This window comes from Phyllostomus discolor, chromosome 1 (genome assembly GCF_004126475.2).
Source record: "Phyllostomus discolor isolate MPI-MPIP mPhyDis1 chromosome 1, mPhyDis1.pri.v3, whole genome shotgun sequence".
Taxonomy (NCBI): Eukaryota; Metazoa; Chordata; class Mammalia; order Chiroptera; family Phyllostomidae; genus Phyllostomus; species Phyllostomus discolor.
The window spans coordinates 51,829,618-51,842,276 of NC_040903.2; the positions used below are offsets into that span (position 1 = coordinate 51,829,618).

The following is a 12,659-nucleotide window of genomic DNA, read 5'->3' on the forward strand; positions in this document are numbered from 1 at the left end:
AGTTAAGGGAAAATTAATTAGAGGGGGAAGATTAGGAAGGTCAATGAACTCTTTGCTCTTTCAGTCTTGCTTAGCATTTATCTTAAAGTGAATTCCTAGAATATCGGAAACATTCATATTCAAACATCTAAACAGAACCCATTCCAGCTATTCCACAGATTATTTTCCACTTGGATCATGCTAACCTCTCCCGTGGCATCACTGTTGACAAACGCACTGTCTGGTTGCCACAGCAAACCAAGTGTGTGGCTGCAAAGAGTAGGACAATAACCTTACCAGCTCTATGTGAGTCAGCTGCTGGGCCAACGTGTAAGGGTCACTGCAGGCAGTGATGATGTCCCTCTGTATGGACTGTGGTTTGGTCTTGAGTACTGTGAGCCGATCTGTAGATGTGGAGCTGATTTTTGCCAGGACTTCCTCGTACTGGCTGAGAGCAGCAAGTTTGCGGATCAGACACTGGGTCATCTGCTGGACGTTCTTCCTATATGTCTGCCAGGAAAGAAGTATTGAATTATGCCTTCGATCTGCACATCTATTTCACTGCTATGTGAACACACAGACTATGTACTTAAAAGATTTCACCGTGATGGTGGGGAACCACCTTGGCCCAGGGAGGTTACAGCAGGGTTCAGCGAAGCTCATACAGTTTAAAAGAGACACATACACAAAATGAGTCTTTTCAGACTTGTAAGATTTAGTTTTTTTACTGGGCTGCTTTTGAGAGTACAATTCAGATTGGGTCAAGAAAACACTACAGTGATGTTTGAGATTTGCTATAGAAGAAATCTAGTGTACTAAGAATCACATATAACTAAATGTTCTCTGAGCTGGTATAGGAAACCACTGGTTTAATTTTGGTGGATTACAATGCATTGATCCCAAGTCAGAGCATCCTTTTTCTAACACTTTTTCTTTTGGACTGCCTTTATGATTTCCCCATTCCTAACATTCCCAAACTCACTAAGGTCATAAACAGCTACCTGACAGAAATACACTCCTACTTCCCACTCACCCCTCAACCACCTGCCTGACTTCCACGCATGACATGGGTGACCACAAGGAAGCAGGAGATATTGGTGTTCAGTGCCTGATCTCTCCTTGACTCATGCCTGTTTCTTTTGGATTCACGAGCCAGTGCTAAAGATCACAACCAAACTCTTCCACGTGGTAATTCTCCCTGTAATGCTACTGTCATCTGCCACTTTGTTCACTTCTGCATTATGCTACAGCCACAACACTTAAGAAAAATTGGTTTTAAAAGCAATGCATGTATTATCAATAAATGTCAATGATTGACTTTTAAAATACTTGTTAAGTCAAAGAAATAACTTCCCAATCAATCTCTGGGGTACAGTTATCTTGAAGTAAGTTATGAAGTTCTTTCATTCTTCCTCTTCTAGCCCCAAATCGCCAAACAAAAAACAGTCATCCTTCTTGGTAAGGTCTGAGGGCCGTCAGAACCAGACACATGGGCTGATTCAATGCCAGCATGGTCCTCAGTTTAATGGCCCCATAAAGGGACAGTCCCAGCAAATTTACAGATGTGGAAAGCCCTCTATATGCTTCACTGCCTAATTAGCTCCTTTTTAAAAGGTTACCATAATATCACAGAGATTACTTATCTGAAAATTAAATGGTGTCTTACCTACAAATATAAAAACCACATTATTTACAGAGGCAATTTGGTCACCAGTGCATATTAAAAGACCTCAAATGAGTAGATACCTGCATATTATTAAGCCAAGAGAAACTGCATCTGGAAATGATCAGTTCTCACAGACTTAGAGCAAAAATACATCCCCAGACTTTCTTTTCTTCTTCTCGACTTATCTGGTGTATAGTCCACTGAGTTTAAAGAAGTATTGAATTATGTTCAATACTTCTGAACTTCAATACTTTGAAGATGCTATCTATTGGTAAATATGCTTGTCACACAAAAAAAATGCCTCTTTCTTTGGAATTCAAAGCAGTTAAAGGCTGAATTTAGTGCTATTTCAAATCTTACATGGAGGGATGGGTGGGGGAGGGGAGAAAGCACAAAATGGGTGAGGAGGGTCAAAGGGTACCAACTTCTGATTATGAAATAAGTAAGTCCAGGGTATGTAATGTGCAGCATGGGGACTGTAATTAATCATCTTGTTTTACATATTTGAAAGTTGCTAAGAGGGAAGGTCTTAAAAGTTATCCCAAGATCAATTAACTATAGATAGTTCCAATGTTAACCAGACTTATTGTGGTGATCAGTTCACAATACAGACCAAAGTTAAACCATTATGTTGTACACCCAAAACTAATGTTCCATGTCAATTACACCTCACTAAAAATAAATAAATAAATAAAACTAAATCCCTGGTCCCTATTTTCCTTGACTCTTCTACTTTCATTGTGTTGGGTTACAATAAAAATTTATGAACTTAAGATGGTTTCTTCAGTCTTCTGTTTCAAATGTCATAAGAAATGCTCCTTAGGTGATTCTGATATGCAGCAAAGTGGGAGAACCGGCGCTCTACCTGCTACCTAGTGAAATAGTCTTATTCTATACTTCAAAGAATACCTTTTTAGGGGAGAGGTAGTAGTGGAATGTACATTCAAGGGTTCGGCCAGGGAGCAAAAACAGCAAAGCATAAGGGGAAGATGTATACAATAGAGTATAGGGGGAAAACTATTCAAATAAGAAAGAATTAATCTGTTTGCCTTTCTCTGTCTCTCTTCCTCCCACCTTGAGTGTGTGTGTGTGAGAGAGAGAGAGACTGAGAGAGAGAAACAGGGAGAGCATGTATGTATGTGTGTGACCTCTTTTACAAGTTTTCTGCTGCCACTCTTCCTGAAGAAACCAAGCTTTGTATTGTTAAGCATGCTTCCTTACTGAGTCATGAATTGCTAAATATGTACTGATTCTTTTTTATAACTTCAAATGCCAATGACAGTAATTACCTGGCAAATAAAGATAAAAAAGACTAGCCCTTTAACAAAAAGAAAACTGCATTGAACCCACTATAGTCATTTGTCATGCAATTCAATCATTAGTTTCATTTCATGTTCCTTGCAAGCAACTCCTAATAGTCCACTTTATTTGGGGCAAATCCCCAGGGGGGAACATATTAAGCCAAATTGTGTGGAACTGTCCTAGCAGATTCAGAAGAACCTGACTAAATTATGCGTGGGGCACACCTAGATTCATTGACTGTCAAAAAAAATCTGTGAAGTCCCAGGCAAGAAGAAACAAGTCCCAACCCCAGCCCACGCTTCTTCCCATGGAAAGAAGTAATATTTCAGTGGAGGGAAATATTTTGTTCTTATTCCAGTAATTGAATAGGAAACAAATAGTTTGTTCATTTATTCATTCAAATAATACTGAGTGCCTATTAAGTGCCAAGTACTGAGCCAGTAGTTAAGGATGCTATGGGAGCAAAGGGGGCAAAGCATGGAGTCTAACGGAAAACCAAGCCCTAAGAAGAACAGGTGATCACTAATGACAGAGTACTGTGAAGGAGACAGTGAAAGCCAAAAACGGTGGGGCATGATTGTGACTGGGGTGGTGAGGGAAGGTCTCTCTGAGGAGAGACACTTAAGCATGTGACAGGTAAGTGGCACGCCACACAAAGAACCCAGGAGGGAACATCCATCACAAAATTTTAGATCTGAAAGGGACATTCAGCTCTAAACATAACACAGCACAGTCACCTCTATGATCAACAGAAATGAAGAAGAAGCAAGGAATTTAGGGACCTGCCAAAGCACAGCAGATCAACCATTGGCCAAAAGTGGACACAATTTTGAATCCTGAACAGAAAGGAGGAATAGCATCTCACTGTAAAACCCAACCTGATCCAGGCAGGTGACATCTCTCCACTCAACCCCAAGCTTAATTAATTCCTGGGGTGGACTTGGCAGATGTTTTCATCTCTTCACACTCAATAGCATCTGAAAACCTCAAGGTTTATCAAGGGCTTGTTATTAACACAGGAATGCTGGTCAGAAGCCAGAGCAGAGGCTCTTTGGCCCTCTGCAAGATCAAGCCCCTTGAGTGGCTTGATCTTGTTTAAAAAATGATCCAGCTAACCGACACAGATAGAAACGATCTCCCTCTCTCCCATGACAAGGACAAAAAGCCATCCATTTGGCACTTTCAAAAACTTACTTTTTATTAGTGTTGATTAGAAAAAGGTGTTTCTCTTGGAAAGGACCAAGTCACCATTTCTACCTTTTATCAGAGAGGCAGGCTGACTGCCACGTCAAGAACCCAACACAATTGACCTGAGACAAAGCACCCACAGACTCAGGCTCAGCCTTCATACAGGAAAGTGTTCTTATGAAGTCACTAATCTTTTGAACAGCTTGTCATAAAGTCACTGAGCCAGCATGGACCCTGGCAAGCAACTCAACAGCCAAGCCCTCTCATGAAAGATTGACTACAAAAGTAAAATGTGATGCTTAACTGTTGCCTTTGTGAATGAGGGGCTTACCAATTTATACCTTGCTAGAACATGTTACCCACCAAGTGGCAAAGTGATTGTAACAGACCTAACTTGCTAAATGATTCAGGAAACCACTCGTTCAGCCTTACGGAAATAATGGCTGTCTTCAGCACCGGATTCAATATAATGTCATAAGGAAACAGTAAAAGGGTTAATTCCATTTTCCCAAGAACATAATGCAGGAAAACAAGTGCACATTTTTCAAGTGCTAATCTTATAAAATTTTATTCTGATTTTTTTTTAAGTTGGGGTAAATGGTATTAAAATGTATTCATGAGAAGTAGAAAAGATCCTGTGTCTTGTTCCGTGATCCTTACAGCACAACACTGAAAGAATGAGTTCCCAAGGAAATGCATCCATAAATGGGAAAAGCATTGTAAAACCCATGAAACCAGACATCACTACAACTGCCCAATGCTTTGTCTATCTCTTCCTATGTGAAAATGTTGTACCTGTGCCTAAAAACTTGCTCCCAGGAGCTCACCAGCAACACCGAAACTACAAAGACATCTTCCCGCAACAAGCCTCAACACAGAATACCAGCCCTCCAGGCCTGCTTCAAAGAGGATAACCCTAAATTTGTCATAGCCAGTTAGCTCTTATCAAAGGCTCACTTGAGGAAAGTGGTATTTACGAAAGATTATCTAAGGGACTTTCCATCTGCACCTATTGTAAGTGCTAGCTTTGAATCAACTTCCGGGCACCAGATGATTTGGATCCTTCTCTTTCTCCTCTCTCACAGAGAATCACCTTTGCTAATTTGCACATTAACTGTTTGTTTGTTTTATTTTAGCAAGGAGCACTTGTTATAAACACTGTACAGAGCAGTTTCCCTGATCTCATTCTATGGCCCCTGTACAAAGTCTGCCATACAAAAGGTTTTGAAAATTGCATTTAATATAATGCCCTGAAAAATTAGGATGCATTCTCTCTTCTGACAGCAAAAATTATATAACCAAATGTATTCACCTTTTATCTGGAGCTTACACTCAAATCTCAGCAGTCCTGTCTTCTTGGATGGGTTCTCAACATTAGCCTATTTGTTTTCTCATTTCCATCTAATGTGGAGACATACTATTTCTATTAACATACTACTTGTACTGTTTATTATCTATTAACATAGTAATGTTACTTCATATCTACTAGTGTTTATATCTACTAATATGATATGTAACATCTAACGCTGCACCAAACCTTTTTGGAAGGAAGAAAGGTGTAAGTAAAGTCAAATTACAACACACTTGCAAAGGGAGATGCTCTTGCCTGGTTAACACTCTGGTCCAACCCTTGGACCATGATCTCCTTTTCCCCTTGAACTAGCCCAGCTGAGACTAAACTGGAAGAGTTGAAGAAAGGGGAAAAAAGACTTTGATAAATGATAGAAACTAGTAAATAATAAAGCCAGAGAAAAACCAGGATTTAATCAGCCTGGCTTGAAAGCTAGGGCTTAATCTCCACATTCCATAAAGAACTCTGGGGAAAAAACCCTTCATTTCTGACTTCCTGCTTGGCGGGTTCATGCATGTGCCATCTCTATACCCATGAAGCCAGAGAGCTTCCTAGACTGAGTGGGCCATTTTCATCCAGGCCAAGAGCTCCTCAGTGCCTGCCTTCTCCAGTTTGTAGCATTCCTACTCTCCTCTCTTTATGTGTGTCCTCCTGGTGCCCCACCTTCCCCGGGGACTCTTAAGAAAGCACATGTGTGGGTTATAAAACAAAAAGCAACAAATGAACAAACAAGCTCTTGGATGCAGACAACAGAATAGTGGTTCCAGGGGAGAAAGGGGTAGGGAGTCGACAAAGAGGGAAAAGGGGGTCAAGTATAGAGAATCAGAAAGAAACTAGACTTTGAGTGGTGAACACACAATTGAGTATGCAGATGTATTATAATGCTGTACACCTGAAATTTATATGTGATTGATCAATGTTACCCCAATAAATTTAGTAGAAATTTTTAGAAAATACACATGGAAGGGGGTATGGAGTAAAGAGGGTCAAGTATATGGTGACAGAATGAGACTTGGGGTGTCGAGTACACAATGGGATACAAAGATGATGCATTATAAAGTTGTACACCCCTGAAATTTACATAATGTTACTAAATAATGTTATCCCAATAAATTTAGTTTAAAAATAAAATTTAAAAATAAATAAAAGAAACAAAAAAGCCCATGCTTGCAACATAAATCCTGTACATGAATTGACATGAAATGAACATACCCGGAAATTAATCACATTAGACCATATCCTTTGAGGTGGGATTGTATAAGCATCCCCATTTAACAGGAAGCTGTGAGATTCTGATGCCTAATTCAGCATCACTCCCCACCAAGCTCTGCCTAGAGATACAAGCAGTCCTTCTGAAGTCAATCACCCACCTCCTCGCCACTGGCTATTCGGTGAGTCAGGTCTTTTAAGTTTCTCATCATTCTTTCATCCCGGAAATCATAAGGAAACGTTTCTGTCCATTCTGTCAGGAGTTGAAGGATTTTGGGTGCAATTTTTCTTATCTGACTCTAGGGAGAAAAAGCAAAATCTAATTCAGTGATGTCAATTACCATGGACAACATCAAATAAATAATTACAAACAGTGACACTGATAAACTTCTAGTGCAAAGTCTTTGGGGTTGAAGGAGAAGTTCTAGTCCCCCTGTCCCCAAGTCAATGCCAAGTGCCACCAGCTTAAGGCAGGATCTAGGAACCTTCTACGACATTGGATCTGTACTGTTTTCTTGATGCTGTTCCCAATTCCCTTTGCTTAGACATGATACAACGTATGCACCTCAGCCTGGGGATAAACTAGGGTTATGTAAGGAAACCAACTGCACAAAATCCAAGCCACAGAGTTACCAAATCTAGTAGAAAAATATGTGAAGTTCAAAACATATCATTACCTTATCACTGTTAGGGTCACTTAGTCTCTGGTGCTCAACACATAAGTGGCAAACTTTGGCCATTAGCTCATACGGGTGCATAAATAACCGAGAACTGAGTAGAAAGGTAAATATGTATGTTCTCTGTGGCAAAAGAAAAAGAAAATCACATGGTTACATTCCCTTTGAAACTCACATTTTTCCTACATATGTCACATCTTATTTCATTAAGTTCTGTTCATCAAAGTTAATCGGTACAGTTTCAAAAGTGATGCTTACTAATAGTAAAACACCCATAAAACGAAGTTCTCCTTTACTTTCCCATGTATCTTTTCCTTTAAACCATACTAAAAATAACAGAAATACAGGGTAAGTTTAGCTACTGGAATTATTCACAGCACATATTCACATCCATCTTCTGGGAGCCAGCACACCCGGACATACAGCTCACTCTAGTAAAAAAGAATGGGATTCAGCCCAGAGAAAGAGATCTCACTAAAATATGAATCATGTCCTATATCCAAATATTACAGTAATTCAATGGAAACCAAAGAAATGCCCAATCCACAGCAGCTCGAGAACGCTGCAGTGTGTCAGGGCAGCACACTGAAGTGTTGGTGTGCTGTGTCTCAGTGTTCAAAGGCAGGCTTTCAAGTATTCTATTTACTCACTCAAAGGCTAAGCAATGTGATAAACTACAATATCACACTATACACTTTTCTTTAACCACACTGTCTCCCAAGAAGCCAGTAATGAAGTAGCTCTTATTTGTTATAACAGTTTCAGACTCCCAGTGCAAAGAAAAATTCCATAGGTCTTTTTGCCCCATTAGGCGCCTTTAGTAGCTCATAAACACTGATAGGGCTGAACAAGGGACTCCTTTTACTTTTGATTACAAGTTTTCCCTGTGTGGCAACATATCTGAAAATGCTGTGTAAGAAATCACACACAAAGAAATAACTCAGTAAGAAACATTATGTTGAATTACAGTGGTGAGCACAAACTCTCCTTTGCACTGGAAGGTCATTGTTATATTTATAAAAATATATGAATCTGCTGTCTACATATTTTCACAAAATCATTATCAACAACAAGTTGCTGATTGACAGGGCAGATGAGGCACAAAGGAAGGAAAAAATATCACTGGGTCCCAAATTAGAAAAGCTGGGTTTGACTGCTGATACCAGAAGTGAGACCATGTGCAAACTATGAATTTGTCTTCTCTAGCCTTCTGGAATTGCTTTAAGGACTAAGCCAATAAAATTAATTGTTTAGATTGGAAAGTATGACCTATACAAATGCCTATTATCAAAGTAAAACATAAGCAAGCATGTCATCTGATGTCCAATCACAAAGAATTACGTCTTGAATATAACACTTTTTCTCTTTGCTATGATATTTCCCTAACTTTACTTTTTCCAGCATAGTGATTGTCTTGGAAACAAAAAGGCATTAAATATTCTGAGAGTATTCTATGTTCTCTGACATGTCTATTTAAGGACCAAGCTATATGCCAGAATCAAGTCTACAGATACTTCATTTAGATGATATCTGACTGCCTACAATGTGGTACCAACCCTGAAAAGAAACTGACATGCAGACCACAACTAAAATCTGAATCATCCCCAGGCTCACTTTGATCTTAAAGCAGTCAGTAATTGTACGCAATTTCTTACTAGAAAAATTCTTATCATACCAGATATAATCCTGTAGTTCCTAAGGTCCCTGACTACTATATTATAATTTCTGCTGAATTATAAACCAAGGGCGTGTGTAGAGTACAGGGATACCTACATCAGGATAGTAGTCCACAGTAGGTACTAAGTGCTGGATGAGTGCTTCCAGGGATCCAGAGAGGAGGTTGTTGTCATGGTAATACAGCCCTCCACAGCTGTCTTCTGCAGACTGATAGAGGTTTCGGTTGTAACCACTGCTATCAAACATTGCGGAAAAGGGAGGCGTCTGAGGCATGCTTTCCTAAAGTAAATAAAAAAGGAGAACATAAGTGTTACTGCTGTGAAGTCCAAAAGAAAAGTAAGCTTTAATAGGACTAAGTTTTAACAGTAAGGAGGCCATTTTCAAAACAGGTTAGGTTCTGATACAATATCAGAACCCATCAACAAGCAAATTGCTCTTTGAGTAGCATGCATATGGATACTTTTGAGTACCAATCTCATTCAATGAAACAGCATAAAATGTTCAGATCAAAGGAACTAATTTGGACTTAAACTTATCTCCAGCTGCCATATGTAGATATCAATCCTTTACATCTAGTCATTGTTTTACCCCACTGAAACACGTATTATCCTAAGGAGGAAATATGTAAGCCTTCAAAACTGGGAAGTATTACTTAACAGTTAAGAAATATCAGACTAGCATTGGGCATAGATCAGGAGCTAACAAAAACAAAAGGTGAAAAAGTGAAATTGTAACAGAGGCCTAGAATGGAAGTACACTCTGTGTGTGGTCATAGATGTATGTATGTATCAAGAGATTTAATGCTGACTGCTCAGCTTTCACTGGAAGGTGGGATATTGTTGATTTTCACTCCTTTGTGTCAAATTCTTTTGGCGGTGAGGAGCTGTACAAAGCCTCAGTTCTCAGTAAACACATGGGCTGAGAAGACACCTGACTTGGAGAACAAGAAGCAGTGTGTCAGTCCTCTCCATCTGTGGGCTTTGCATCTCACAAAGCCTTGTCAGAGGGTGCCCAGCAGAGTCCAGTGGCTATTAAGTTATTCCTTGGATTCCTAGGGACAGAGCTCCCAGCATGGAGAACAGGTTCCCCAGTTCTGGCAGCATGTCTGGACAATGGAGGCATTCAGGAGCTGCCCAGACTGAGGGTTTCAGAAATCAAACAATGAGAGGAAGCTGAACTCCAGCTTTGGGCTGACAGGGACAGGGTGTGTGGAGGCTGCAGGAGGACAAAACCTGGGCTAGACCTTCTTCCCAGGATGCCAAAAGACACTGGCATCTAAGTGGGGCAGGGCTGTGCAGCCCTGTCTGAGAAGGCACATCCCTTGCTGCTGGGGCATCTGTACCAGCTCCAGTGAACGAGGGCCACAGCCTCACCAATGTGCGCAGGTGCCTTGGCAGGGGGCGGCCAGGGGTGAGGTGTTGGAGAAAAACAGCACCCCTGATGCAGCCAACCTGGCAGGTGAAAATGGCATTTAGGGAAAGCAGCATTCCGAAAAGAAATGCAGAAAAAAACTTCAGCAATTTTGTACTCTATTCCATCCACACACCAATGCTGAGGGGAGAATGTAAAAGGATCCCTGAAATCATAGCCAAAAATGGGAAGAGAGTAATTACTGAGAATCACTCTCTCTGGGGAGACTGGTTAACATCAGGGTCATCATCGCTGTGCCTCTCACTTAGGCAGGACAAGGTCATGGCCAAAGGATCAGGAACTATGGAATGTAAACGTTAACACAAATGCTCCACACTTCATTGGCAAGACCTCACATGTAGGATTCCCAGTTAAATAAATAACTCAGTGTTAACATTTCACAAGGCAATGGACAAAGTATGTTTCTGTCCTCTTCCAGTTGCCAGTTTTCTATGAGTACAATTCATGTGCAATATAATCTTTGTGCAAATTCACATGCAAATCCTTGATGAGAATAAAAAACAAAAAACAAGAGCCTGTCTATCCTTACCCAGAGAAACGCAAAATTGCTCTTAAACTAGGACATGGGGACCTGGGATGAGAAACATCTAAAAGCTACATCTGAGAGCCTAAAGGGAACACTAGGTCTGGCTTTCCACAGCGTTAGATGGTTAAAGCCTCACAATGTCCTTCATGTACAGGATAACAAGTGTAACTCATGCCATCGTGCCCTGGGGGTTTCTTATTGCTCTGCCTGGAACCATGAATTTTCCTCAGTTTCTCCACTTACTACTTGTCACTACTGACAACATACTTGTAAATTGCTTTTGCGAGATGGCTGACCAGGATTTGAGAATTTCAGAAAATGTTGTAAGTTCAAAAGGACCATACAAATCATCTGGTCCAGGATGGAAAATGGATTTCATTTCACGTTCTATAACAGCAATCAATTAGAAGTGGTTGCCTAAAGGCCTGAGGATGAGAAGGAAGGATTCAGAGGCTTCAAGTGGGTGGAAGGACATGTATCCTAAGTCATTAACAATGACTAGAAGACAGTCACAGAAGAAGCAAAAGTCCAGTGCCACTACAATCTGGTCCAGTCTCCTTTTTTTGTAAGCGTGAGAAGTGAGGCTCTGGGAGGTGACGTGAAGTGACCAGGCTGAGATCCCACCATGATGTGGCCACAGCCCCAAGTGTGCCCAATGGAACTGCCCTGAATTTTGCACCCAGGCTGCCTTTAGTTTATTAATACCAGGCATTAACCCATAAACTAGTCATGAGTTACTCAGAGTTCTCTTTCAAGGAATCAGCACCAAAAGCCACCAAGTATTTGTACATCTTCATCACACGCTCCCACCAAGCAGGTGAGCACTCGGATCTGGACAAGGACCCTGATTTAGCGAAGCCCTAATCTGGTGCTTAATAGCCCTGAACACTTTGAAAAGTCACTTACCCTGCAACGCCCACCCTGGCCAGTTTTTCATATGGAAAATGACTTCCAATTTTCCTTACCCCTTCTGAAACTCTAACAAAACTGCCAATTTTCCTTGTAGAAAAGTTCTTCTTAAAGTCTTATTATAGCAAAACCAGAAGGCTTTTGTATTGTTCCTCGGAAATGTGTCACACACGGAATGTGTCTGAGGAGGTACAAAGTCCCAACACTTAGAAAACCCCCTCCACCAGACACCAAAAGAAAATACTGCTAATAGCAATGGAAACCAAGTCAAGAAAAGTTTATTGGAGTTATAGCTTATCATACTTAAAAATCAATTTTAAGAAGGGAGTATGTCACAGATCATTTTCTACCTTCCAAAGTTCTGTTGCTAATCAGCTGATTTAATTTTCCCATGAGCCACCTTGATCGTTGAACTTGAACATAGCAACTGCTGAGATTCAAGTCATTCCAAGAGACTCCAGCCCCTTATTCATACACAGCAGTCATATTTTCTACCTTCCCATATATTCACAACAGCATCTTACAATTCCTTAGGCCTTCTTCCTTCCTTAGCTGCACATTCCTCTACTATGGGATCCTGTGTGCTAGAAAGGGTCTCCACCTCCCACAGTCCTTCATGTCTCTGTGCCCCTGAAGGTCCCTCACCTGAGGAGCACAGCATGCAGCCCCTACCTGTGTGAGGTTTACCACCTACGGCTGAAGTTTTGGACTCTATGACCTCCATTCTGCAGGCATCCTCACTCA

At 40.7% G+C, this 12,659-nt stretch overlaps 1 protein-coding gene across 2 annotated transcripts in view; it reads right to left on the bottom strand.

Moving 5' to 3' along the window:
* RASGEF1B (RasGEF domain family member 1B) overlaps window positions 1-12,659 on the bottom strand; it is a 521,074-nt gene that overhangs the window by 15,551 nt on the left and 492,864 nt on the right. For both annotated transcript variants that reach the window (XM_036022574.1, XM_028505978.2), the window contains 4 exons: window positions 9,146-9,328; window positions 7,373-7,495; window positions 6,857-6,994; window positions 277-489 (listed from right to left, as the gene is read on the bottom strand). In XM_036022574.1, the coding sequence (XP_035878467.1) occupies window positions 277-489; window positions 6,857-6,994; window positions 7,373-7,495; window positions 9,146-9,328 (657 nt within the window). The remainder of the gene's footprint in view (window positions 1-276; window positions 490-6,856; window positions 6,995-7,372; window positions 7,496-9,145; window positions 9,329-12,659) is intronic.